The 27,842-nt window shown below is 39.3% G+C and overlaps 1 protein-coding gene across 1 annotated transcript in view; it reads right to left on the bottom strand.

Moving 5' to 3' along the window:
* Nucleotides 1–27,842, bottom strand: part of Grid1 (glutamate ionotropic receptor delta type subunit 1) — a 712,681-nt gene that overhangs the window by 122,512 nt on the left and 562,327 nt on the right. Inside the window, exons 9-10 of the mRNA XM_036198833.1 lie at nucleotides 2,455–2,556; nucleotides 381–578 (exon numbers count right to left, since the gene is read on the bottom strand). Coding sequence (XP_036054726.1) covers nucleotides 381–578; nucleotides 2,455–2,556 — 300 coding nt within the window. The remainder of the gene's footprint in view (nucleotides 1–380; nucleotides 579–2,454; nucleotides 2,557–27,842) is intronic.

Below are 27,842 nucleotides of genomic sequence, written 5' to 3'. Positions count from 1 at the left end.
CATTTGCATGGGTATATACTACACTTGTGGTTTGTAAGACATAAAAGGAAAAGCACTCAGTAGAACTCCTTGGTGGGGGAGAGGGGTAAGTTTCCCACTTCAGTCCAAGAATGTAGGTGGTTTATTAAAGGGTGAATTATAGAGAAGGTTTATTATAGGAGGTAGGCCCCAAAGGAATGAGCAACATACAAGAAGGGAAAAGTCAGGGTTGTCAGTGTATGAGAAAATAAAAGAGCAGAAACAGGCATAGCATGGAAGACAGACAGGAAACAATGCTTCAGTGTAGTCCTAAGGACTCCACTATGTAATGTGTCAAATTTAGGTATCTCTTAGAGACATATTGGAATGCCCCTCTTTGTGGCTCCAATCCTGGAACTTACCTTGCTAATGAGCTCCCCAATCATCCCGTTCCAGGAGGTGTTATGGAGCTGGTGACCATACCTGCCATCAGGGGCCTGGTATATCTCATACTTGAATCCCAGAGCCTTAGCCAATGCATCCAGCACATCTATGGAGAACCCTTTGTAACGCTTGGGCTGACCAAGGATGTTCTCGGCCACCATCACAAAAGGCTCTTCCTGTAGAAAATAGAACAAATATTCTTTAAACCAACAATGTTAATTGACATATGTTTCCAGGATATTGGTGCAGGGACCAACCTGATGAATCATAACATTAGAATGTTAGTATTAGGGCTGGGGGTGTAGCTCAATGGTGAGGCAAATGTTTATATAAGGCCCTAGGTTCCATCCCCAATATGGATAATAATGATAACCACCACCAATAATAGTGGAATGTTGGTATTTATCCATTTTCTATGAAGAGACTGAACTCCCCTGCCCTTTTCTAAAAGGTTTTTATGGACAGTCAAGGTACAGTGCACAGAAGCGATGCTCCAGTTAGCAGGTCAGCATAGGGCAGTAGGGATTTAATTGTCCTGTGTGTTTCTTCCTAGCCTCTATCCTAACCCTCAAACCCCACAATCAAATCATGTCTTTTCTTTCCTTCTATAGAATTCATACTGACATAGGACTCTGTCCTTAGGATATGCCATTAATCTAGGGGAGCCACATAAGACTTAAGACATTTCTCATGTAGAATAATGCATGGTCATAAAGCTGTGTGGTATTAGACAGAGAGAAGACAGCATTTCACTTATCAGGTTGTACTAGAAAATAAGTGCCCATTAACAGACCAATGTTATACCGTAAATCAAAGGATAGCGAAGGATTAAACCTCAAGATCATGAATCCACAACCATATTGAGTTCATACCTATAGACTATATCTATGTTCTGGAAGGTAGGTGATAATCTAGAAAACATTTCATCTACCCACCCACACTATTTCTTCTTGTGTGAGATTGAATATGAAGGGGCTGGGGGCAAAGGCCCCCCCCCCCAATGCATCTAATGGAATTCTTTTAGTTAAAAGAAATAGGAATTGCTGGGCAGCAGTGGTGCACACCTTTAATCCCAGCACTCTGGAGGCAGAGACAGGCTGATCTCTGAGTTCTAGGCCAGCATGGTCTATAGAGTGAGATTCAGGACAGGTAACAAAACTACATGGAGAAAACCTGTCTTGAAGAATCAAAAAAAAAAAAAAAAAAAACAAAGAAAGAAAGAAAAGAAAGAAGGAAGGAAGAAAGGAAGAAAGAAAGGAAGGAAGGAAGGAAGGAAAGAAGGAAAGAAGGAGGGAGGGAAGGAAGAAAGGAAGAAAAGAAGAGAAAGAAAGGAAGGAAGGAAGGAAGGAAGGAAGGAAGGAAGGAAGGAAGGAAGGAAGGAAGGAAGGAAGGAAGGAAGGAAGGGAATTTAAGGCTCATTCATATTATGCATTTAGGGAAAGCAGAAATGTTGCAGGCAAAGGTTTCTGAGTTTTCTGGGAGGGAATGAAAAAGTTGAGCCATGTCTAGGCTACCCCAAAATTAGAAAATTTTAAGTTCTTCTAAAAGGAAAAATAAATTTAAAAAATATTAATGAGTCTTACAATTGTACCAGTCTATGATTCCTGGAAAACTGTGTAGAAAAATATAACTAATTAACATTTATTCACTGCACACTTATTATCACATTTACCCTCAGCAGTGTTAGCCACTAGAAGAATGTCCTCCCCCAGGCATCTTTCTGGGAAGGCGGGGTATCCACATTGTTCTCCAAGGAGGAGCAGCAGGTCAAGATCCAGGTAGTATCCCAGTAGGAGCCCAGCAGCAGTTTGCCGTGAGTGGTCCTCCTACACTGTACCCTGGAGATCTCCTCTAGTAGTCCCAGAAGTCCTTGGAGAGACTCTTCCATCTCACTCTCCCTTAGGTTGTACCACATAATTATCTAAATGAGAGGTCTCCTGAGAACTCGAGTTGCCCCTCAACATCCCCTCCTCAACCCTGCATTAACCAGAGAGCAGCCTCTGACTCAGAGACCTGGAAAATGAAGGTACCAGGATATCCCCATGATCCTACCAAGACAGTCACCACTTTGAGAGTCAGTCCTTGGAGGCGGCTGCCCATGGGCCTCTCCTGAAGACTGCCATTCAAGCCCTTCTCCGAGTCCCAGGTTGCCAGCTGTGGAGAAAAATAAGGAAGAGTAAGGGATGGAAGAATCTGGTATACACCTTAGAGGCTCCCACTAAACTAGAATCTTGAACCAGACAGGCAGACAGCAACAGCCTGGGCCTCTTGGTAGACCTAGAGGCATCTCAAAACCATAAAAAAGACAGAGACACATCAAACAGATAGTTTCACTTCCTCTGTCATCTCACTTGGAGGCCCAGAGCTCTAAAATCCCTAAAATAAAGCCAATTGGGAGGATTTTGCCTCTGAAATGAACGTTTATGTCTAATTTTATTCTGTCCTCTATGAAATTGATATCACTGTGCATTCCACAAAGTCTTCTCTTCCCTACCTATACCAATAACTTTCCCTTTGATGGTACTACAACTAGTTGAATTGAGGTAGAATAATAATGCAATTAAAAAAGACACAAGTATAAGGCTTGTCAAGCATCCTGGAGCTGACAACACCAAGGGCTAAGTTCTCTCTGCCTGTTTTTGTTATAGTACAACATCACTAACTTTCTATGATATGTAGGTAGAAGCTGGTAGCCAAGTACATGTGCTTGGTATCTGCCAGTATCTTTAGGCTATATCCAATAGTCTGTTGCACCCCTGATGTGTTTGCTGAGGGAATGGAGAGGACTCTAGCTTTGGAACAATAGAGAAGACAACATGTTCAAGAGTCATTTTTCCTTCCTACATGGCTACAAGGTCTCAGCAACAATGACCAAACCCTTGTGTTGTCAATGAACCTCAATTATTAATTGCAGAGAGACAATAGACACTTCTTGAGCCAACTAAATCAGAACCTTGAGGTCTGGTCATGAGGAATATTAATGCACCCTAAGGCACTGGCTTAGCTGTGTCTTGGGCTCTTTTGTGGGAAATTTTTGAACACACTAAAACCTTGCTCCATCTATGGAGATTCTGATTGAACTGGCTGCTGGTGGACAAGATATGGATATGCTAGTTCTCTTGGTGATTCCAACATTCAGCAAGGATTATGCGCCACGGCTATAAATCAAACTGGTAATTTTCAAACTATAGATATATGCAAGTCACATAGATTTTCTAGGTATTTTCTGATGAGATTATCCATGTCTACCAAGGTCCAAGATGCTGCTGGTGCTGGTGCTCCATTGAGCTCCATTTATATAGCAAGGGGTTAATGGATCAAACAGCTCTAGACAGTACCCACTCTTCATTAGGGAAGAAGCATAAGGTATCTGTTTAACTCCAGATGTGTTCCTCTGGACATGTGCCCCTGGGGCCCTAAAGGAGCTGCCAAAGCTGCACTTAGGATATTTCTACTCTCCCAGGATTCTCTGGAGTTCTGACACTCAACCCTAAAAAGCCACATTTCCAGAAGGTGAGAAAGCATTCTACCTGAGAAATACAACAATTCTGAGACCTAAAACAAAACAATTAAAATGAGATATAGAAGCCCATATTAACACTACAGGAAGTCTGGTGTTTCTTATTGTCACTTTGGACTCAACGTCTACTAATATCAATTCCATCTTAAATAATAGGATATATGTCAGTAGAGAATAAATAATTTAATTTAGAGCATGGCCACATACTCTACAGAGCACCACACCATTGCTAATTAACATACAGCACACTGGAGTGAAGAGCAAATTGAGATTACCAGAATTCTAATCAAAGATGTTTAATGGTACCATTCTCTGAGAACTGAAATGAAGAGAAGGAAATAATGTGGTTATTTCCCACTGTGCTTCCAAAAAAATAGTACCCAGACTCAGTAGATTCATGAAGCTGATTAAAAATTAAGGCTGTGGCTGATATATAAAATTAAATTAATTATGAAATTAATAAAAAACTAAGGTCAGGGCTGAAAAGATGGCTCAGCAGTTAAGAGCATGTGCTGCTCTTGCAGAGGACCTAGTTTCCATTCTCAGAACTTACATGGCTGCTCACAACTGCCTGTAACCCCAGCTCTAGGAGATTCAATGTCCTTATCAGCCTCACAAATATTGAACGCATATGGTGCACTCACACGCACGAGACAAAACACTCATACATACACATCAATTAAAAATAAACACCATCTTTAAAAAACAAAATAAAATGCTTGTCGGAGATAAAAGTAAAAACTCTGTCAAAGGCTTGGTTTCCTGTTTTCTTTGTGTGCTACAGAATGGATCTAAGGGCCAGGAACAGGTGTGTGTTTTGGCTATCTGTATCTGCATCCAATAACTGTTTAGCTGGCTCTGGAGCTGCCTAATCTCTGATGTGTGGTCCATGTTTCTGGGTGTGGGTGGTGTTTGGAGGTGTCTTTTATCATCACAATGACTTAGAGTTAGGATGAAGGCAATCTTGACATAAGGATGTGTCAACTGGATATTCCAGCCTATATTGTGATTGGATTTCTGCAGCTGCTGCCAAGCATCCTTGGCACAAGGAGGGGCATCTTAGCACTTTGATACCCTGGCTTGATTGAGCACCTGGTGGAGAACTCTGCCTAGCCTTCATCAGTCAGGCTGTATTTGTATTGAGATTGTACTTGGGTGTGAGATTTGGAAGTAAAAGCAAACAGGAGCATGGAAAAAAAGAAACACTTGCCTACTTAGGTTTCATTTCACTTGTAGAAGAGCTCCATCATTTAAGGCTTCTCCATGAATGCTTTGTTTCTCCCCACAACAAGGCTCTAGGTAACGTAACTCTGCCCCAACCATTGCAACAGTTTCCTTGTCAGTCTCATTACCACCAGCTCTCCTGTGGTCCATCTTCTGTGCATTGGAACATATCTTTCAAATGAATTAACCAGGCCTAGAGAGGCGGCTCAGTGGTTAAGAACACATTGCTTTGGTAATCAACAAGGGTTCAGTGTCCAGCACCCACATGGTAGTCACAACCATCATTGACTCCAGTTCCAGGGCATCCAATGCCTTCTTCCAGATTCCATGGATATCAGGCATGCATATGGTACACAGACAGACATGCAAGCCAAAATACTTCTATGCATAAAATACAATTTTAAAGTATTTCAAAACAAGTCAAGACATAAAGTATTTAAATTATCATTTTCTAACAAATTCTCATTTCTTACAGAGTAACTCCAAATATTTGTAAGTCTGACCCAAAACAACAGCTTTCCCAACCCCAAGTCTACTCTGACTTTCAGCCCACTCAGTTTAGATAGCCAGGTATACTCTGATCCTAGGAATTCTACTCTTTTCCACGCTCACCATGTGCCCTCCTGAACCCTATCTTCAATAATTTCTGTCCAGGAAGCTATTTCTCTCCTTCTGGGTCTGATAATTTATGACTCCTCTTTAAAAACCACTGTTACTTTACAATAGATTTAGAATAAAAGAAATGTTAGAGGTTCCACTAATCATTCCCAACCCGTCTCCCTTGATATGAAGGTACAAACATATCATGCATTATTATCATACATTAGTATGTTATATTCATCACAACTAATGTTCCTCCTAGTCTGCAGGAGTTATGCAAAGCTGTACTAAAAGTGGTCTCCAGAGTCTTTGACTCAGAATTAGTCTCTGGGGCACTTATTGGGCCTGACTTCCTGCCCTAATCCCTGGGATGAGGACCATAAGCTGTAGCTAGCCTTGCTCATTCCCATCACTTGGCTCCAACATTGCCTCAGATACCACTGCAATCTCCTCTCCATAAGCAGCTGTTTAACTGGTGTAGCTTTGGAGAAAATGGGAGCTTAAAGGTGTGAGATTAACAGATTTTATTAATGAGTCATGTAATTGTAGCTGTTCTCAGCATTTACCAGGATGACCTTAGAGCACTTGAGACACAGAAGGTCATCAATGAACATTTGCTCAATATATTCACTTAAATTCCATTTTTTATTTGTAAAATAGAATACCATTTGTATTTCCCGAATACCAAGTTGAAAGGCTGTTAATGGAATAAAGTAATTTTGAAATAACCTATCATAAAATAGCTTAATTAAGAACCACCAACAGGTTATAAACCTGTTTCATATAACCTGAATTATGTATACAGAAAGAGTATTGATAAAAATGGAACAAAGTATGTTAAAATGTGTGTGATATATGTTGCATGTAGGCAGAGTAATAGCAAACAACCATTATTACTTGTTTTGTGCTCATCTTCTTGTAATAGGATTTTCACTACTTTAGCAGGAAGGGAAAAGGAGCTTTAGGTAAACAGTAACTAGCACAATGATTAAATAAAATTCTATCACATGCTCTTCCCGGGACTGAAAGTCAAAGGTCCATCTAGATTCTTACCTTTACTAAATCAAGACTTAATTCTATTCTAAAACAAATAACCAAATAAATCCAGGGTCTGGCAACAGGGAACTAACTATAGGGAGAGGGGTCCCTCATCTCCTAGAGGAGGCATACTGCTAACTTTACCATTGTCTCATAGCCTAAGCCTCCATGCTAGAGTAGGGACCCTTAAACTTGGTGGGACTGGAGACAGAGAAGTAACCACAGGTGAGGACCGGACCACAAAGACAGGAAATCTTTCTCTATTAAGAAAGCAAGATGACATTGAACATTTTTGTTAATATTTAGTCAAATCAAAGTGGACCTCATAAGAAAGGGAAAAGAAAAAGAGTATTCTAAGCCTGTTGTTATCTTTATCTTATCTTTGGTTCTGAAAGTACCTGAGGCTTAACGGTTTTTTTGTTTTTTGTTTTTTGGTTTTTTTTTTTTTTTGGTTTGTTTTGTTTTCTTTTAATACCAAGTTTCTCTCTTTGGCCTTTAGGCATCCTGCAGCTTGCAAAGGAAGAAGAACTACTTCAAAGTGAAACACAAATTCTGTCTTTCAAACACATCAAAGTACAACCATGTTCCAGAATTCAGGATCCTTCGTGTTGTGCAAGAAAGCTCATTATTCTCTCAGATGAGGCTAGAGCCCAGTGCCTGTGGCTGAGACCATTTCCAAAAAGCTATGTGTTCTTGTCCAAATCTTAAGACCGGAGTTGGAGTTTTCACAATTTCTGAGAGAGGCAATGTCTCAGAACACCCTGTCTAAAAGACCAGGACAAATCAAGATAGTGCCAATGAGAGAACCCAGTGGAATTTAAAAATAATTCCCAAGCTTGCAGCCAGTCAATTTAGGAGGGAACTCCACCCTGAGGGCATCTGATGTTCCCTGATCAAAATGCAAGGAGAATGTCTCAGTTAGCAAGAGCCAAATGAGGCTGATGGAGTTGATAAATGGGAAGTCAGAAAAGCCTTTTACTAAGAAGTCCTGACACTTAGTCAAACAGCTCCAGACCATTTCATTTGTACCTAAGTACATCAACTGCATTTTGTAGACAGGGTTTTGTTTATGGGGTAGATGAATTGATGGTCATAGACACTCACTTTTGACAGCTGACCTGTCAAGATCAGTGGCTGAAAAACTAATTTCCAGCACTGTTAAACAAAACGAGTACTGCTGCTAGTTGATAAGAGCCGTGTTTTCATTCACTGTGGAGATCTGCTCTACCCAGACCAGAAACTAGGAAGGAGCCAGCGGTGATGGCACAGCCGTTGCTTGGAAGGAGATATATGGGCTCCAAATCTGATTATGACAAACAACTGTTCCAGAGATCAGCCAATTGGAGAATAAATTTCATAAGCCACTGGTTTTGGAAAAATGTATTTCTGGAGTCAATTGGGGCGCTCGTCATGCTGGTGTTCGTAAATTGTAAGATGTAAGGATTTAGAACTTTGTGGCCCCATCATTAGTAAATTCAGGGTGATTAACCCTAAACTGAACACGCTTCTTTTGGAAGACTGGACTTTGTGATCTATAACTTCACTGCAGAAGTATCTTAGAGTGTCCTTCTCTGTTCATGGGGAGGTGGGATGAAAAATGGAGGCAATTCTGACTAATTTATAGTTCAGAGACCAGTTTCATAGCCTTGCTCATTTTGGTAACTGATCAAGAAAGTAGGAAGGGATAGTAGTGGAGCCAAGGGAAGAAGGGGAAAGAGGAGGGTGGAAGAGAAGGAAGAAAGTTTATTCCCTTAACCCCAAATCTCATGTTTCATAATATCTAACGCCATAATAGACCAAAGACTTATATCATCAACTGCTACCACTGAATCTTATAGGAAGATCTCAAGAGAAAACTAGAAGTAGGAACTAATTTTATAACCATGTCATACAAATGGCACCACCAGAACAAATGTCCTAAGGCCAACTCCATTCTTGCCAACCTATGACTTATCACCAGAGTACAGATGGCATCAGGTGGGACAGAGGCTTCAGTGATGATGATGACAGTATGTTTGCCATTTCACTGATGAGGCCTTCGTAAAATAATATGCCCTCTGCTATTTTCATTCCTTGTGCACTTATACTGGAAGACAAAGGGGCTCAGGGCATATTTCAAAGAATCATAGGCTTGAATGGGGGAACAAGGTGAAGAAAAATTCATTATCTTGAGCAAGCTTGAATTGGACATTTAGCCAGCAATGATTTCAGAAAATTGATTTACAAGTCATTTATTTTGAGGAAAGGGATTCAGGAGATTGAATCAAAGGCCTCACACATGCTAAGCAGCCACTCTACCAGTGAGCTACATTCTCAGCCAATTGCCAATTACAAGTCATAAGCAAAGTCAAATGCAGGGAAGACGTGCTCAGAAACAAGACAACATCTGAGAAGCAGTATGTTAGCATCTGAGAACAGAATGTTAATATCCATGACCAAGATTCCCAAAGTAATGTCTAATTGGAGGATTCATGTTGGGAGGGGGGATTCTAGCACAAGAGGGCCACCAAGACATGGTATGGAGGGTTTAAGCTGCAGACAGCATCAGTCAGCACCAAGTAAATAAACTGCTACTGAGAAAGGGGAAGGCAAACTCCTGAAGCTCCCAGACATGCTACAGGACAGGGACTCGCTCTGACAGAGAACTGAAGGATTCTCTCAACCAAGACCAGTTGCACAGGGAACTGAGCATTTGGTGAGAGTTATACTATCCTAAAGCAAGCCCCCATGGAACCTGACTGCCTGTTCAGAGGGCAAAACTGCCAGAAACAGAAACGACAGTGAAGTAAGAGGAGAACTGTGACGTATCGAAGCTTCACAACAAACCATCAGCAAGAGAGAAATAACACCTTGGCCCAGGGACGCTGGAGAGTAAGGTGAGAAGAGATGGCAGCACCTCTATTGCCAGGACATGAGGTTCATGATGGAAGCAATGAGCACATCAGAGCTCTAGCCTGTCTCTCCAAAGCCCAGGAAACCAAGAGCTCACTAGGCTGGGAGGACTGACGTCATCAACAGTGCCATTGGTGAAATCTTTCTGTCAAATTGCTCTCTCCCCTAGACCTCTCTGTCTTGTTCTCCTCTTAGTTTATGACTTATATTCACCCTTGCCTATCCATACACATGTATACATAATATGCATAAATAAAGTATATATTACAAGTAAAATATAGAATCTTATATGAGAGAAAATATATTATTAGTCTTTCTAAATTTAAGTCATTTCATTTTAATAAATTTCCAGCTCCATTTATTTTCTTGAAATTATCATGATTTTATTCTTCTTTATGGCCAAATAATATTCCATTACGTATATTTACCACATATTCTTTTAGTCATTTATTTATTTATACCTGTGCACACACATGTATACACATGGAAGCCAGATGTCAATACTGGGTGGGATGTCTTCCTCATCCATTCTCTGCCTTATGTTTGAAGCCAACATCTCTATCTGAACATAGAAGACCAAGGTTCTTCCTGCCTCTGAATCCCTAGCCCTGTTAAAAATGTATGCTGCCATGTCTGGCTTTTTACATGAGTGCTGGGGATCCAAAATCAGGTGCTTATGCTTGACCAGTAAGCACTCTACAGTCTGAGCTGTCTCCTGAGTACTGTGAATTTTGTTTACTCATCTACTAAAGGGCATCTACTCCATTTTCTAGCTACTTTGAACAATGCAGCAGTAAATATATATGTCCAACCATCTCAATGACAGGACTTAGGGTCACTAAGTGTATTTTCAGGAGTGATGTCACTTGGTCATACATCACACGGTAGTTCTATAGTTTTTCTGTTTTTGATTTTGATTTTTCAAGACTCTTCCATACTGGTTTCCATGATGGCTGCATTAGTTCAGTTCCTACCAGGGAGTAATAAGGGTCTCTTTCCTCTCGTCCCTGCCATCATGCGCTGGCATTTGTTTTCCTGATGCCCTCACTGAGCTGAGAGAGAATGTCTAAGCAGTTTGAAAAGGCAAAAGATTTATGCATTCTGAAGAGAAACCAGAGTGTTCCAAGCAGTTTTAATTTGCATTTCTCTGATGGTCAAGGGTATTGAACATTTTTTTAAAAGTTTGCTGGCCTGAGAACTGTCTGCTCAGTTCACTAGTCTCCTTACTGACTAGATTTGTTTATTTGGTATTTAATTCTGTAGTTCTTTATAGACTATCAATATTACAGCTACCCTGTCTAAAGGGAAGTTGGCAGGGAGGTCTAACATTCTATCATCTGTCCACTCTGGTGGCAGGCAGTTTCCTTTGCTGTGCTGTTCTTTGTATTTCATGGAATCCCAATCATCAGTTCTCAGGACCATTCCTGGGACTACTGGATTCCTGTTCACTGAAGTTTTGGCCTATTCATATCATGAAGTATTTCCTCTTTGTTTTCCTTCAGCAGTTCCAGCAGAGGAGAAACACTTCAAGATACATGCACAGGCAATAAGGTCACACATACTACCAAAGTCTCACTAAGTAAAGTCGAGGAAAAAGAACCATGACATAGCATCCAAGAGTGACGGGGCAATGCTGAGTCTACATATACTCAATAAAGGACTCACAGTGGGTGTGTCTAAAGGAAACTTACACCTAATTTTCAAAAGTAGAAAAAGGACTTGTCTTCACAAAGAACACACATCAAAGCCTAATACATATATGTGTGTGTGTGTGTATGTATATATACATATATATGTGTACATATATATACATATATATGTGTGTGTATGTGTGTGTGTGTATATATATATATATATAATGTGTATGCTCTGTTTCTGAACATAAGAAAATGAAAAACTCACTAAACTAGCCCAAATCCATGATGGATATTGCCAAGTGCCATTGAAGATCTGGAATGTAAAACATGCAGCCACAGAGAAGACAGTATGGTAATTTCTTACAAAATAAACATACACTTACCATACAACCCAGCAAATCCACCTCTAGGCATTCTATAAAGGAAATGTAAAATATTCCCATAAAAAGATCTGTATGAGAATTTTCATAGAAGCTTTAGTCATAATAGCAAAATAAAACAGAAGCTCCAAATTGGTCAACTGGCAAATGCATAAACAAACTGTGGTATATTTATGCAACCAAATACTATCTCAGAAATAGAAAGCAGCAAGCTACAGACACATGCAGAAACATGGATGAAGCTAGGAAGTGTTACAGTAAGTGAATCAGGCCAGACACAAAAGACTCCATACTTCATGATTCTATTTATATGACATTCTCATAAAGGCAATATTACAGGAAATGAAAAATAGATCCATGGTTGCCTGAGGCTGAGATTACAAGGAAAGTGTCACACGCAATAGGAAATGGGGTTCGTGTGGATAATGGAAGTGTTCGATATGTTGAGTGTGCTGGTAATTATACACTAGCATGCATTTATCTGTACACATCAAATGGGAACAGATAATTGCCTCAAAATGCCTTATGTGCTCATATAAACATTTTGAAAATGATGAAGCCATGTGCTAGAGAGTGGGACCAACTTGTCATCTGCTATGTCTATGGCTATTTGGCAAGGATGATTAGAGGGAAGGATTCTCAAAGCAACAATAGAACCCATGACACTACACTTGTGTGATGGTGCTGTATGTAGCTAGATGGCATCAAGTGACCAAGAAATTGCCTGCTGTGATTGTTGACTGTCAATTTGACAACATCTAGAAACAGTCTAGGGAAAGCAGCCTGTGGGCAGTTCTTGAGAGATTCCATAGATGTAGGCCTCTGGGTGTGCCTGTGAGGGATTATCTAATTAAGGTGAGAGACCAACTTTAACTGTGGGCAGTACCATTCCATGAGCTGGGGTCAGAAACTGAATAAAAAGAAGAAATTGAGTTGAGCACAGACATTCATCTCTCTCTCTGCCTCCTTGGTGTGGATGTGATGTAAGCAGCCATCCTCAAGTTCCCACCAAGATGATCTATCAACCTCAAATTATGAGATGAAATCAACTCATCTTCATTAAGTCGCTTTTGTCAGAGACTTGTCACAGCCACAAGACAAAATACCAACACACCCATCCATCTAGAAAAACTGAGTGCACCAGTTTAAATGTGCAAGAATAACATAAAGCCATGTGCACTAGCACACATTTTTAATTCTAGGACATGGGAGACGGGGCTAAGGCTAGAAGAGTTTCATGGGTTCAAGACTAGCCTGGGCTGCATAACAAGACTCTGCCTCAAAAAAAATCCTGACATGCAAAAAAGTAATTCCATGAGGGTGTTAATTATATAATATTAAAAATAGCATGCTTTAACATATTCTAATGCTCATTTTATTCTGTGAGAAGATACACACATTTGCCTAAACACAAAGGCTGCTTTAAGTAGCTGTTTCTGGCATTGTTGGAACAGTAAGATTACAGGGAACATTCTCTCTGGCACAACACAGTTCTGTAATATGTGAATTGTTTTGCAGAGAGGAAGCATCGCTTTTATAATCATAAGAAAAACAATAATGCGATTTTCATTTTGAAACTACACAGTGATCTAGCTTATGACTGTAAGGTTGGCTTTGTATCTCTCTTTAATTGTCTTAGGTGTATTGGTTTTGTCTCTCAAATAAACTGAATGTTCTAGTAATGGTGCTTCAGAATGCCAGGCTGAAATCCCATATCTTCCATTTGTGAGCCTGGGATCTTTGGCAAGTTACTTCAACTGGCCATACCCTTTCTTTGGGTTCAAATACTCTTATCTATAGCTTTCATGAGAGTCCATTTCTTTCCTTCATGTCTATGTTATGCTCAAACCCATATTAACACCTTTCTAAATCTCATTATTTTGTACTGACTAGCATTAACTATACTGTGCACATCAGTCAAAAGTCTGAATTCTGACAAGCTACTTTCTGACAGCCTGTTCTAGTCTCTATATTGAAAAAAAGTGGCAGGTTGTCTTCCACCATATGCTCTCTAAACTTCGGGCCATCTCACTGGCCACTTCCAGGTCCCTTTGTTCTTTGCTCACCCTTTAAAATTCACTCTTATGATCACCTCATATCTTCAGGAGGGAGCATCTCTATAATGTTCTGATATAGAGCTGTGGTATGGTAATGCTCTGCATGATATATTAAAATTTCATGTCTATCTATTCAGAAATAGACTAGTTCTCTTTTAAGACAGAAACTATTGCTTCTTCATTTTGATTCACTCAATAAAAGCTTATTAGGAAATTAATGTGCTTCATCACCCCCTGGGCATTTCCTCATTATTGCCTGTGATATCATGTTTCTTGAAAATTCTAGCTTTTAACAAACCCATGTTATGCCCTATATCTGAAGCTCTACAGAAGGCTGGCTCCTTCAGTGCTGACTTATTTACTATGGCTCAAAGTCTCTGAGCTAGGTTTTCTCTTCCAAGTGATTTTGTGTTGAAAACTAGTATTTCAAATTGTGAGAAAACATTAGTAAAACAGACCAGATAAATGACATTTAAGGCGGTAGATAGAACTCAGTAGAAGAGGACAGACGTAGCATTCATAGCGTCCTGGGTTTGATCCTCAGCACCACAATTAATTTATAGTTAATTAATTAATCCATCAACAAAATGGCTCATTAAGAAGGCATTTTGTCATTACTTTAGACCTTTGTTGGTATGTACAGTCTGTGAACCATCAGAATATCACATTGAGTACATCCCATGTCAACTGAATGTCTGTATCTAACCAGGTGATACACAGGCACAGGAAAGCTTGAGAAACATAGCCACTGGTTTATAGCACCATTATATCTTGTCTAGAACTTTGACCTACCAATATTCTTGTCTATTTAACCTCTACAAAATTCTAGAGTTTTCCTTCTTTTATTTTTTAAGGTGAAATTATTTTATTGTTATCTCCTCCTAAAATTCACATCTTCTTTCATTAAATATGGATAATTCTTTCCAAGCTCTCCAAGACTCATTAAGAGCTGGTCCATGACTATCCTTTAAATTTAACCAACACTAGCTTTCTGCCCGGCCCTCTATTCCCAACCCTGAGCCAATGACATTGGCTGCCTGTTATTTTCTTTTTGGACCCAGTGTCCCCTCTGTAAAGAGCTCTCTGGTACAGCCTTCTTTTTCATCCCTGCTAAAGCTTATCTCTCATTCACATCCCATGCTTGGCTCTTTCTCATCTGGCTGCTCTTACCTGATGAGTTCTACTTTGGATAAAACCTTTCTAGGTCACTTATCCTAAGTGCTTACAATATTATCAAGCACAGGGTTTGGCTATTTTCTTCACTCTCTAAAACACTGTAATTGTGAAAAACACCTTTCATGCTACATAGGATATTTGTTTTTGTTTTTTGTTTTTTTTTTTCACTGCCACATACAAAACATCTGATGTGATTTCTGGGCTATAGCACACAGTTCAAAATATCCAGTGAATGAACAAATCCATTGAAGATCTACTCAAGGTACAACAAACTTTCCCACAAATGACCATACAATAAATTACCAAGGCTTTATGGCCACATGATCTTTATGGTGAAATATTTGGTGAGTTTAAGTGGTTCTGACCAATTTTACTCATGAAGTTGGAGGTTGGAGCAAGCAAAGTGGACTTAATGAGTTCTTAATTATCAGTACATTTATTTCTATTGTTTCCTTTTTCCAGAACAATGTCCCACTAGCCAGAATCGCATTTCCAAAGACCTATCTTTCTCCAAAGACTTAATTTGTTGTTTATTAAGTTGTTTGTTGTGTTTGAAAAAACTTATTTTCTCCCCCTGAGCAGATGTGACAGGTCTTCCTGCATTCTTAACACAATATGCTAACCCTTGTTCATGGCCTATGCCACATTCAGATTTCCCTATCAGTTCCTGTATCAGATTGTACCTCTAAAGGTTATTCTGACAGTGGTCATTCCACACACTTTCCTGTCATATAAGTACCATGCCACTGGAACTCCCTGGATGCTCTTCTGTAAAGTGGCTTCTCCATCTCCTATTAAAAGTAGAATTTAGCAGGATGATGGTAGTGCACGCCTTTAATCCCAGCACTCAGGAGGCAGAGGCAGGTGGATCTCTGTGAGTTCCAGGCCAGCTTGGGCTACAGAGTGAGTTCCAGGAAAGGCGAAAAGCTACACAGAGAAACACTGTCTTGGAAAAAAAAAAAAGTACAATTTAACAAGTGAGTCTCTGTGATTTCAAGGCCAACTGAAAATATACAGCAAGTTCCAGGATAGCCAGGGCTATATAGTGAGATAGTATCTCAAAAACAAAAACAAACAAACATACAAAACAATAGCAAAATAGTCAACTTCCTCTTCCTTTCAATCTGGCCTGAACCTCACACTGCATGTTACTTAAGTGTGGCTGGAAAATGTCAGGCACCCTCTGCTTTGTTCTTTTGAGATACTCAGTTGACAACAAGGATCTTCACCCTTGACATCGACTGGCATTTCGGGCCAGACAATTCTTTGTCTTTTTTATGGAGGACTTATTATTCTATTGCTTATAAAATGTTTTGCAGCATCTTTAACCTTTATCAACTAGATGCCAATAGCATCCCTCAGGGTGTCAATAAAAATATCTGAGACACTGTCAAAATTCTCTTGGAAGATAGAGTTACCCTCATTAACTGGCAACTGACAACCATTTAGATGCTCCATATACAATGTAAATAGTACAACACAGAGGCCATCATGCTTAGGTAGACCAACTGAGTATTCCAGCTGACAGACCCAAATGAGATCGTCCTTTCAACAACCTCTGGCACAGCATTCTGAAATGTAGTACATCCATTTTTGAATCCTTAAGACTAGCCCAACAGTCAGAGGGTACCAGATGACCTGAGTTCACACCACTAGAGGAGTTGGAAAGCTAAGTAATGTCCAAACTGTGGACATACAGAATTTATAAGCTCTAAGAAAAATGTTACTTATAGTACTAAGTTTTGTAATGTGCTGATAATTATTTGGACAGAATTTGAGACTTGGTAATATGGTATAACCATAACAAAAATTATAAAATATGAATTGGCTTAGAGCCTAAATGGGGAAATAGCTAGAAGGACGCTAAGGAGAACTTCTTATGAATACAAAGTACAGAGAAATAAATGGTCTACAAGAATTCAATGAAAAATATTGGAAGATGAAATAAATTGTTTTTGTTACACACTGATAAAAAAGGTGAGAACAATGCCCCCTGCATTAACCTGAAAAGTGGGAGGTTTGATGAATAAGCTAATGGATTTGAAGACTATAGGCAGAATTTTACATAGCCTTCATTTTTTCATACATATTATAATCATGCACAAATACAAAGCTACGTCACAGCTGAACTAGAGAAGAAAGTATACTTTGAAGCAGAACTTAGGGGTGATATATAGAATCCAAGATAGGTTGTATTTGAAAATAAAATTATTTTTCACCCCATCTCTTCTTATAGAAAGCTCCAAAAATAAGAAATATTCTCAATTTAAAATAAAATCCTGAAGAGTTCTCAGAAGAAAAACAAAACAAAAACAAAAACAGAATGTGGTCCCAGGAAAGTAAAAGTTGATTGTAAAACCATTTCTTAAGACCTCATAATTATTTAAGATGATGTCTTAGAGACCATAGAGAGAAACAAGGAGATATCCAAGGTGCATGTCATAAAATGTCTCTGAGACAACGGAATTTCTAAAACTCCACAGAATCCTTAAGGAAATTCAAAGAATAGAAGATCGTGTCTCAAAGAAATGCATAGGTGTACCATCATCTAAAGCCATAAGCAATCAACAAACTTAGCAATCACCCACACAGTTCTTAGAGGACTTATATTGCCAGAAGCACAAGTCTACTAAATTGAACTGAAAGGATACAAAATGAAACTCTTTTCAAATTTCTTTACTTTTGTAGGCAGAAAAAAAGCCGAGAAGACTATCAGAAACCAAAATGATTAGCTTTAATGGGAAGGTAAGTATCACACAAAAAGTAGAGTGAAATGTCACAAAGGCTGGATTCAAGAGATTCCTGTCTCAAAGCAGCAACAGGTTCTAATCACAGAGCTATCCAGCTTAGCCCAGCTGGATATCAGAACCACAATGTGCCTGTGGTCATGGTGTGCCTGACTCCTCCCTTATGGATGGGAGTGTTCATTGTCTCTCTCCTTATTCTCCTCCCTTGCATGTTGAGCATGAAATCATATGACTTAACTCTTCAGACTGAGATCTTCAGATTGCAGGGACTACCCTGCAACCAATAACCTGTAGCCAAGGATCTTCATCTGTACCTCAATCTGGTACTATTGTGAAATTTGAGCCAAAGTCATAATGGAATGAGGCTTTGGCATTCCTGAACTAGTTTCACTCACGATGTGTAAGTTTTGGAGGAAGTACTGTCACATGACTTCTGAAGGTCCACTTGGTCCTTCCATGACTCTTGCTCTAGGAAAAGCCAGCTGCCATGTGAGTGATTCAACCATTCTAAGGTCTCAGTGCAGAAAATGCTGAATGCAGGGGCCTTGTAAAGAGTTCCAGATGAGCTCAACCTTCCAATACCCTTCATCAAGGCACTGGTCATGCAAATGAACCCTCTTGAGCCCTCCTGAGTATAACTAAGTGTCACAAGGAGCAAAATATCAGCCAGCCAAGCATTTAGAATCTGTGAGATAAAATAAAATGAAATATAATTATTATAATAGGATATAATATAATTTAATTATTGCTTTTTTAAGCCATCAAATGCTTGGGTCATTTGTTATGCATCGACAGTAACAGTCTCTGATGTATTTGACCTTGTGCTCATCTTATAAACATGGGCTAGTTTATCCCTTTCTATATTCCCAGGGCCTTCAAAATAATGCCTCTTGAACAATGATAGATATGTTTACAGTATACAAATCTTGTCACATACAAGAACTCTGAGTGTTCCATATGTTTTATGAGTTAAATAAAAATGAAATTACTGATCTCAACTTTTCTGATAAGAAACTGAGGATGGTCTGGGGATATAACTCAAGGGTAGAGTGTTTGCCTTTTATGGACAAGGTTCTAAATTCTATCCTCAGCACTAAAGAGGGGAAGGCAGGAGGGGAGGAAGGAAGAAGTGAGGGATGAAGGAAATGGGCAGAAAAGGATGAGGATAGTAAGAAAGAATTAAAGATGGGAAACCTGAGGTCTAAGTGTCTTTTTCTATCTCTATTAAATAATCCATTTGGAAGTAAACCGAGAACTTTTGAATATGAGTACATTGGACACCCCTCACAGAGAACTCCCTCTGCACACTGCAGAATCTATAGCAGCACATGCTTATTTAATGGAGGAAGAAAGGAAAGGGAGAGTTGGAGGCAGGCAGGAAAGGGGAAAGAAGAGCATTCCCAAGGCTTTTCATTTCCATGGGTAAGTATCTCACCTGAACTCTACCACAGTTGACAAGACACAGAACCCAGGGAAATTCGTGGGCTCAGTATTTTGCCAAGTCCCATTTTCTTCACATTTTAACATTTTTAGAGCTATATAATTTCTCTGGTTCAACTTGGAAACCTCACAGGACTTTGTCTCTTTGTCTTAGCTTTAAGGTTCAGAAGTCCCTTGATCTTCTTAGATCAAGAGCACCAGAGTAAAATAATCATCTTTACCCAGTCTCTAAGTTAGGGTTTCTATTGTTGCAACTGAATGCCATGACCAAAAGGCAAGTAGGGAAGGAAATGATTTATTTGGCTTACACTTCCATATCATTGTTCATCACTGAAGGGAGTCAGCATAGAAACTCAATCAGGGCAGGAACCTGGAGGCAGGAGCTGATGCATAGGCCATGGAAGGGTTCCGCTTACTGGCTTGCTCCTCATGGCTTGCTCAGCCTTATTTCTTATCGAAACCAAGACCCTCAGTCCAGGGATTGCACCACCTAAAATGGACTGGGCCCTCCCTGCATTGATCACTAATAATGCCTAACATCTGGATCTTATGGAGGCGTTTTCTCAGTTGAGGCTTCTTCCTTTCTGATGACTCTAGCTGTGTCAAGTTGACACAAAACCAGCCAGTCCAGCCAGATAACAAACATTAGGGTGATAATAAGTGAGATAAAATGCATTCTTGGAATGACTACTATATAAAACTGAGGTGACATTGGGAAATGGGAATCAAGAGATAGAGATTCTGAAAATATTTATGTTAGGGATATTAGAAGCCTGGAGTACAAATGAGCTCACAATCTGAGGCTGAGTAAGAGGTGTACGGTGGCTTTACCTACTTCTTATTTTCTACTTCACAATCACAAATAGTAAATAGCATTTTATTTCAGTCGCAGGGAGTCTTCTTTAGATGTATAGATAACTTGGATCTGAACTGAATAAACACTGGTTCTTTCTACAACAATACAAACAGAAAAGCATCAACATGCTCCTCCGTAAAGTGTTATAAAGATTTGAGTCTGCTGAACTGTAAGGCATAGACAGGAAATAAGTCACCATAGTAAGGTGCAACTGTCCCCATGGTTGTGTGTCCCCTCGATGTCAGCAGCTGAGTGTCTGTCTATGTGTGACCTTCAAAACCCTCAGTTTAAAACAATCTTCAGAACATTTTCAAGCAAACCATCAGGAATGGAAAAGAATAGAATGAAACATCATGTTCACAAAGTTCCTGACAGACCAAGGGTGACAGACATGCTACACACAACTCACTGTCAGAGTGAAGCAGCTTACTAGTTGCCTGATTAAAAACAGGTGGCTTTACCCAACTAATGGGAGTCTCTGATGGTCCACTATCATCCACCAAAAGGAAGAAGGCATGGATTTTTAATATCTAACCCCTTTACCATAAACTACACATGAACAAAAGGCTGAGAGCTCCAAGATGGACTACAAAGAGTATGTTGTATTAATAATAAACATTTTAAAGTTCATTATACCTTTGAAAAGATGTAAATTGATTTTTTAAATTGCAAATAATAACTACACATTTTTAGGGAGTACATTATGATTATGTAAAAATGGGATATTAAATCAAATTAATTAATATATTATACATCCTTTAATTACATATCTATGTGGTAATGTTTGATATTTACATCTTCACTCTTTTATTTTCTTTGGTTTTTATTTAAATTTTTCATACAAGGTATTTTGATCACATTATTTACCCTTCCCCAACTCCTCTCAGATTCTCCCCACCTGCCTGCCCACCCAACTTCATGCTTTTTCTCTTTCTTGCTCAAAAAGAAAAAGAAGAAAAAAACTAAAACCAAAACATAAAATCAATAAGACAAAAACAAAACAAAAACAAACAAAGAGTAAAACACACACACACACACACACACACACACACACACACACACACACACGCATGCACGCACGCTCACACACGCACGCACGCACGCGCACACACACACACACACACATACACCAGAGTCCATTTGCGTTGGTCAACTATTCCTGGGCATGGGGCCTGCCCTGAAGTGTGGATGATACACACAGTGACATTTCATTGCAGAAAACTAATTTTCCTTTCCCAGCAGATTATCATTTACAAATACTAAGGCTTGAGAGAGAATATAAATTTGAATCCTACCTAAATCACATGTTAACAATGACCTTGAGGAAACCATTGAACTCTTTCTAGCTACTTTGTTTTACTGAGAACAGAAAATACAATAACATTGATGAGGTCTCTGTGAATTTTTAAATTCACCAATGTTCTGATTACTTCTAAATTTACATTTCTGGCTCATATTTCTTCCCTGGGCTCCAGACTCAAATATCCAGGCTCCAGCTTGATATCTCTGTTGGAGACGGCACAGATAACAAAGAGACAATAATTTGCAAAGTGAACTTCTGACTCTCAAATTTTTAGACACACTTCAGACTCTAAACTGGTTTTCCAGATCTTCCCACTTTCAGTCATGAACTCTCTCATCTACCTAGTTGCTTACACCAAAGATGGCAAGGTCAGCCCTAATTCTGTCACCATGTGAAAACAATTTGCTAGCTGTTTCTGGAATACATCTGGAAACTGAACTGTCCCACTTACTGCCTGTCCTGTCTCAGTAGCTATCATCACTTTGCTCTCTAGAACTGCTCTGTAACTGTTACCTGGTTTCTTTGCTGGCCTCCTGTGATTCCAGGCATTTGCTATGCATCGGGGTTTCAACATTTTACCCTGAAGTTCTCAGTCTTTTGTTTCCAGTGAAGTTGTAGGAAAGATGCCTGAATTCTAATAAAGGAAACATGAGTGAAATAGAATCATTTGAGCCCAGGGCATATCAGAGTATGTAATTATGCTTTCATTCTATCTTTAGTGGCTACCTTAGAGCTCACATGTTGATAGGGTGGAGCCAAAGGACAGATGTCACCTGGATCCATGCATGAAAAAAATATTCCTTTGAGACATATCTAGCCACACTAAGCTGTGTGAACAAGAAATAAACCATTATTGTATTAGGACTCTCAAAATAACAGTCTAGCCTGTCTGGACCGTAATTCATCTACCACATAATAAGTAGAGAGGTATTTTAGAAGTGCCATCATTTCATCTCACTCCTTCATTTAAAATGTTCTCTTGGCATCCATTTAAAATATGACCTAAATTATTAAGCGTTATCTACAACAAACTACATGCTCTGATCTCAGAACCTAAAATTTTGCATCCTACCACATCCGGGTACTGAAAATAGCCACACTAACCTGCTTTCTGCTCCTCGAACATTTCAGAGCCATCTCCAGCTGGTGGACAAGCTTCTTCCAGAAACATTTACCCTGGAACTACTCTCAGTTGCTTGTGGCATCTGTCAGTCCTCTTGCCTTGAAAGGAATTCCCTGCCAACCCTGTCTAAATAGATTTCCCCAGGAAGTCCCTCTCTATTTTCCTGTTTCGTTTTTGATAGTAAGTACGATTATTATATTATTACTTGATTGCTAAAAGTTCTATGCCTTTTTTGTCAATTTCTTTTCATTGCAATATAGGTTACTTGAGGACCCATTCAGTGGTACCCTTACCACTTATTACATGCCTGGCACAGAGCAGGCACATGACAAGAGCTAATGTTATTATATTAGAGATATTATGATAAAATATCATGGCTATAAGTAACTTTTGGAGGAAAAGGTTTATTTGGTTTATATTTCCATACCACAACCCATCATTAAAGAAAGTCAGGACAGGAACTGAAGCAGTTCAGGAACTGGAAGCAGGGCCCTCACACACCAGTCATCTATCAAGAAAATGCCCTAAAGACTTGCCTGTGGGCCAACATTATAGAAGCATTTTCTCAATTAAGATTCTTCTCTGATGATTATAACTGTGTCAAGTTGACATAAACTAGCCAGCACAACTATCACTAATATTTTCATAGACAATTCAGGTTTCCATACCTATCTCTATCATTAGCTAAATTCCAGCAAGAACATATATATGCACCTCTGTGAATCTGCAAGAATACTGACATAATACTATGTGGAGATTTCCCTCAACTAAAATTCAGAGGGATGCAATCTCCTTCTTATCCATGGTCAACTAGGAGGTTTAGCATTTTATCATCAACTGTGATTTGTTCTTACAAGAACAAAATATCTTGTGACACAAGACATATAGAACTATTAAAAAGAAAGAAAACAAGAATAAAAACTTCCATATAAGAAAACAGTCAACTATCTAGCAAACATAGAAATACATTCAGCCCAACAACCAACAAGCAAGTTGCAAGTATATAAAAGTATTTTTGAGTGCAATAACTAGTAGTGATACAGTGAGATTAGTACAATTTATTACTGGGCAAACTTTCTCCACTGGGGGCAAAAACACTATGTATCCAGAGCACAACAAATACATCCCTTGACAAGTAATGTCAATTCTAGGGATTTTTCTACTGAAAAAATTCTATATATTAATGTCAAATACAAAAGTTATACACCATGATGATCATCAGGGAACAAAACACAATATCTAAAGCAAACAAAAAGAGGAACCACCAAAAATCCAATTGTGTGAGAATTGTTAAGAAGTTAGAATCAATCCCCTGTACATAATATTAACAGCCATAAAGGGACTTGTCGGAGCATCAGTAATCCCTTCACTTGGAGACTAAAGCAGGAAGGCAGTGAATATGAGGCTGCCCTAAGCAAGACTGACTCAAAAATGAAATGATTTGTTACAGGTAATCACCATTATCAGGGATGCCTATTAGTCATGTTGTTGTTATCAGTGTTCATCAGTACTAACATGAGAAAATGTCATGATCCCAAATGCCTTGTGATAATGAGAAAGAGAACCTTGTAACAACTGGAGAAATGTTTAGTTGGTAAAAAAAAAAAAAAAGAAACAAAAACAAAAACAAAAAACAGGATGTATTGGTGGGTTGAGGGCAAGGGAGGCTAGGAACTAAAGGCACCTGAGGCAAAAGGCCATTCTGGGAGTTTACATTCTTGCAAGCTTGAGAAAGGAGCCAAGAACTTGTAAGAATACAATTCAATGGGGCAGGAAGCCTTGCAGAGCCTTCTACATCACTGCTTCTGGCTGCCTTACTTACAGCCCCCTTCTCTTAGCAGTGATGCTATAAATGAGATTAAGTGCCCTGCAAGTGAAGGAAGAAGATTTTAGAATAGATCCAGGTTGGCTCTAAGTAACAAGGCTTAAAAGCAGGTCTGGGGGAGAGTTTAGGGATGGTTTGTGCAGGAGACACATGTGACATGAGGAAGATAGCATTCAAAATAAGAATAGACAGCTACTGTAGCCTGGGTACAGCAGGACTCTTATCATGCCCACTGAGACAATGCCTGTCACATCAGTGAATTCATGTGGGTTCAGCTGTTTGGTCTGATGCCTTTGGCAACTGGAAGAAAATACTCTAAGACCCTTTGGTCTTAGCACAGCTCAATTTCTTCAGTGGCTTTTTGGTCAGTATAGGTTAAAGGGGGGGAACCATGAATAAATCTGTGTGTGTGTGTGTGTGTGTGTGTGTGTGTGTGTGTGTGTGTGTGTGTGTGTTATGAGGTATGGGGATATATGAAAGATAGATAATAGTGCTGTGGGATGTTATGTATGCTGTGAATGTGTTGTTCTGATTGGTTGATAAATAAAACGCTGATTGGCCAGTAGCCAGGCAGGAAGTGTAGGCAGGATAAACAGACAAGGAGAATTCTGGGAAGTGGATGGTTCAGTCAGTAGACTCCAGCCTGCCATCCAGAGAGCAGCATGTAACAGGCACACAGGTAAAGCCATGGAACACATGGCAACATGTAGATTAAAAAATAGGCTGAGTTGAAATGTAAGAGCTAGTCAGTAGTAGGCCTGAGCTAATGGCCAAGCAGTTTTCATTAATATAAGCTTCTGAGTAATTATTTTATAAGCGGCTGTGGGATCTGTGGGGCTGGGCAGGACCAGAGAAAATGTCAGCTACATAATAGATCATATACATAGGTCCAAAGTCACCAAGTTAATAAAGACCTACTCTGGCCCGTCTTTCTCTCCAGGGTTGGATTAAACTCAGATTCTTGCACATGCCAGATAATCATTCTTTTACATCCCCAGTCCTAATAATCTTTTCAATGTATATGTGTGTATATGTATGTGTGAGTGCCTGTTTGTATGCCTGTGTGTTTGTTTACATGCAGATATGCATACATGTTTGTGCAAAGGCATGTGGAAGCCAGAAGTCATTGTTGGGTATCTTCCTCTATTGTTCTCCACCATATTTTTTTGAAGTTCATTCATCATCAGCATGGGTGGGGGGCATGCATATCCCATCAGAACAAGTTTTGGTAGTAATTTTCCTTTTCTACAGAGTGTCTCATGAATCAAACTCAGGTCATTAGGTTTATACAGGCAAGTGATTTTATGTGCTGAGCCATCTCACTGCCCTCCACCTGGTGTTTTAAAACAGGGTCTCTTCACTGATCCTTGAGGTCACCAAGGGCTAGACTGGCTAGCCAGTGAGTTTCAAGGCTCTGCCTGTCTTTGCCTTCCCCATCAGAACATGGGTTAGAGGCATGTTACTCACTTTTTTATGTGACTGCTGGAGATCAGAACTCATGTCCTCATTCTTGTGTAGTAACAACTACACAAGAGCCATCTTTCCAGTCCTAATTATTATTTTTATAATAATGTTCAGCATATATTTTCAAATGCAACATGTTTTAAAACATTCAACAGTGAGCTTGAATTGTTTTATAATGAGAAAAACTGAATCATAACTTTAAAGCAATTCCTTTGTGCCATTATATAACCAGGAATGAGTACTTGCTGAAAGTGTCATCCCCATGCTTACGCTAGTCAGTCTATCCTAACTAGTCAGGACAGACCACATCAGTCTTCCCCAAATGGCCTTTCTTTAATACAGATTCTTTAATGAAGCTTGCACTAGATAAACTGTGGAAAGAGTGGATGTGCCCCTTGAGTGTATCTTTACGATCTCTGTAATTAGTACAAGACCAAAGCACACACACTGGCAGCCCTCAGTCCCTTTATGAGTTAGAGTTGGTGGGAATCACATCTCAGGAGAAGCACTGAACTCACATCCCAGCTGAAGGAGGTCCTGAAATTCTGGCCTCTGTTTGCAGGATTGGAGTTGAAAAGTGCCTAAACACTTCAAAGACAGGAAGGTCTTGGAAGTGACTTCACGTTATCAGAGGATATTCTAACACTATCCCTCGGAAAACATACCAAATCTCATACAGAAGATGGATGCTTATTTATGAATGCTATACATTACAAGTTATAATGTATATGTATTTAATATAGTTTTTACAAGTAGGAACACTGGTTAAATATATTACCATGCAATGTCTTGCTAGATCTGATAAGTCATATTATCATTAGTGAACTTTCAAGACCCAACATATACTTTAAGCAAGGTGCTGCCTAATTAATCAATACAGTTCCAGTTCGATAGTTTAAATATTTCTATTGGTCACATGGAATTTTTAACCATCTCCCTATAATATTAGAATGTGATTGTATTGTTTCACTTTATAATATGATGTAAGCAATATGACTCGAAGCTTACAGGGAGCTCAGATTAAGATCCAGCAGAGTGTCCACAGCCATTTTCATATTGATAGCTTTATTTGTTAACAGATAATTTTAACCACCCCTCATTTTAGTTAAAATTTAGATATTATCCATAAATCCTTTCTCATATAAGCATGAATTACAAAACACTATAATTTACTGCAATGAAATAAAAATCCCATGGCTCTTTGCAAAGCCATCTGTATTCTGAAATTCCCACTTTTCCCTTGGGTTATGATCCACACTCCATACCACAGTGCTGCTTAGAGTGTATACACTCTGGAGGCCAGGGGCATCAGGAGGTAGTAGAAGAATCTAAAGTGGGTGCTTATATAAATACCCAGCATTTTGACAGAATATATAAGCTTCTTTAATGGGAAGAGGGAGGAACTTATATTTTGTATATTTTAGTTTTTATTTTATTGCTTTAGAAAATCATCTTATACCTCATGAAGATGTGAGTTTGGTGGCAGATTGAAAATAGAAATAAATGATCTCCCATGACATGTAGTTGAGAGACATTGACATTGGAACATACACAGCAGTAAAGTGAGGGGACTACCCAGAACACAGCAGGGCAGGCCAGAGCTGAGGCCTGGAGACCCACTGTAGAGATGCGAGTTACATTTTGTTTCCATTGACTGCATAGACAAAGGGGAAAATAACAGAACAACCAAATGTGCCAACTTCCTGAGTCATTACACAGAAAAAAATGAAAAAGACAATGAGTCCAGGTAACTATAACTGAAGCTGTGGGATACTTTGTCCCCAATAAATAGGCTTAGACTTTCACTGGATGGTTTTATAATGTGCAACTACATACTGAGAGAGTGCTACAGGAAGTCTCATACCTCATTAGAATCTAAGAGACACAGCAAACTTTCTCAAGCCAGATTCTCAGGCCAGTCTCCCAAATGTAAGTGGAAACTGGGTGGGAATGGGGAGATTGGGAGAGAGACTCACAGCAGCTTGTGACCTCCTTCCCATCATGCTCTAGGAGGGTGGTATGGTGTTATACCAATACTTCCACAGCCTCAGTTTCAATTTCATCCCATGTGACTACATTAATCACATTTTTGTTGCTGTGATAAAAATATCATGACCAAAAGCAATTCAAGGAAGAGTTAAATGGCTTAGTTCAAGAG

The sequence above is a fragment of the Onychomys torridus genome, chromosome 9 (assembly GCF_903995425.1).
Source record: "Onychomys torridus chromosome 9, mOncTor1.1, whole genome shotgun sequence".
NCBI classification, from domain to species: domain Eukaryota; kingdom Metazoa; phylum Chordata; class Mammalia; order Rodentia; family Cricetidae; genus Onychomys; species Onychomys torridus.
This window is presented reverse-complemented; position numbering and strand designations above follow the sequence as displayed.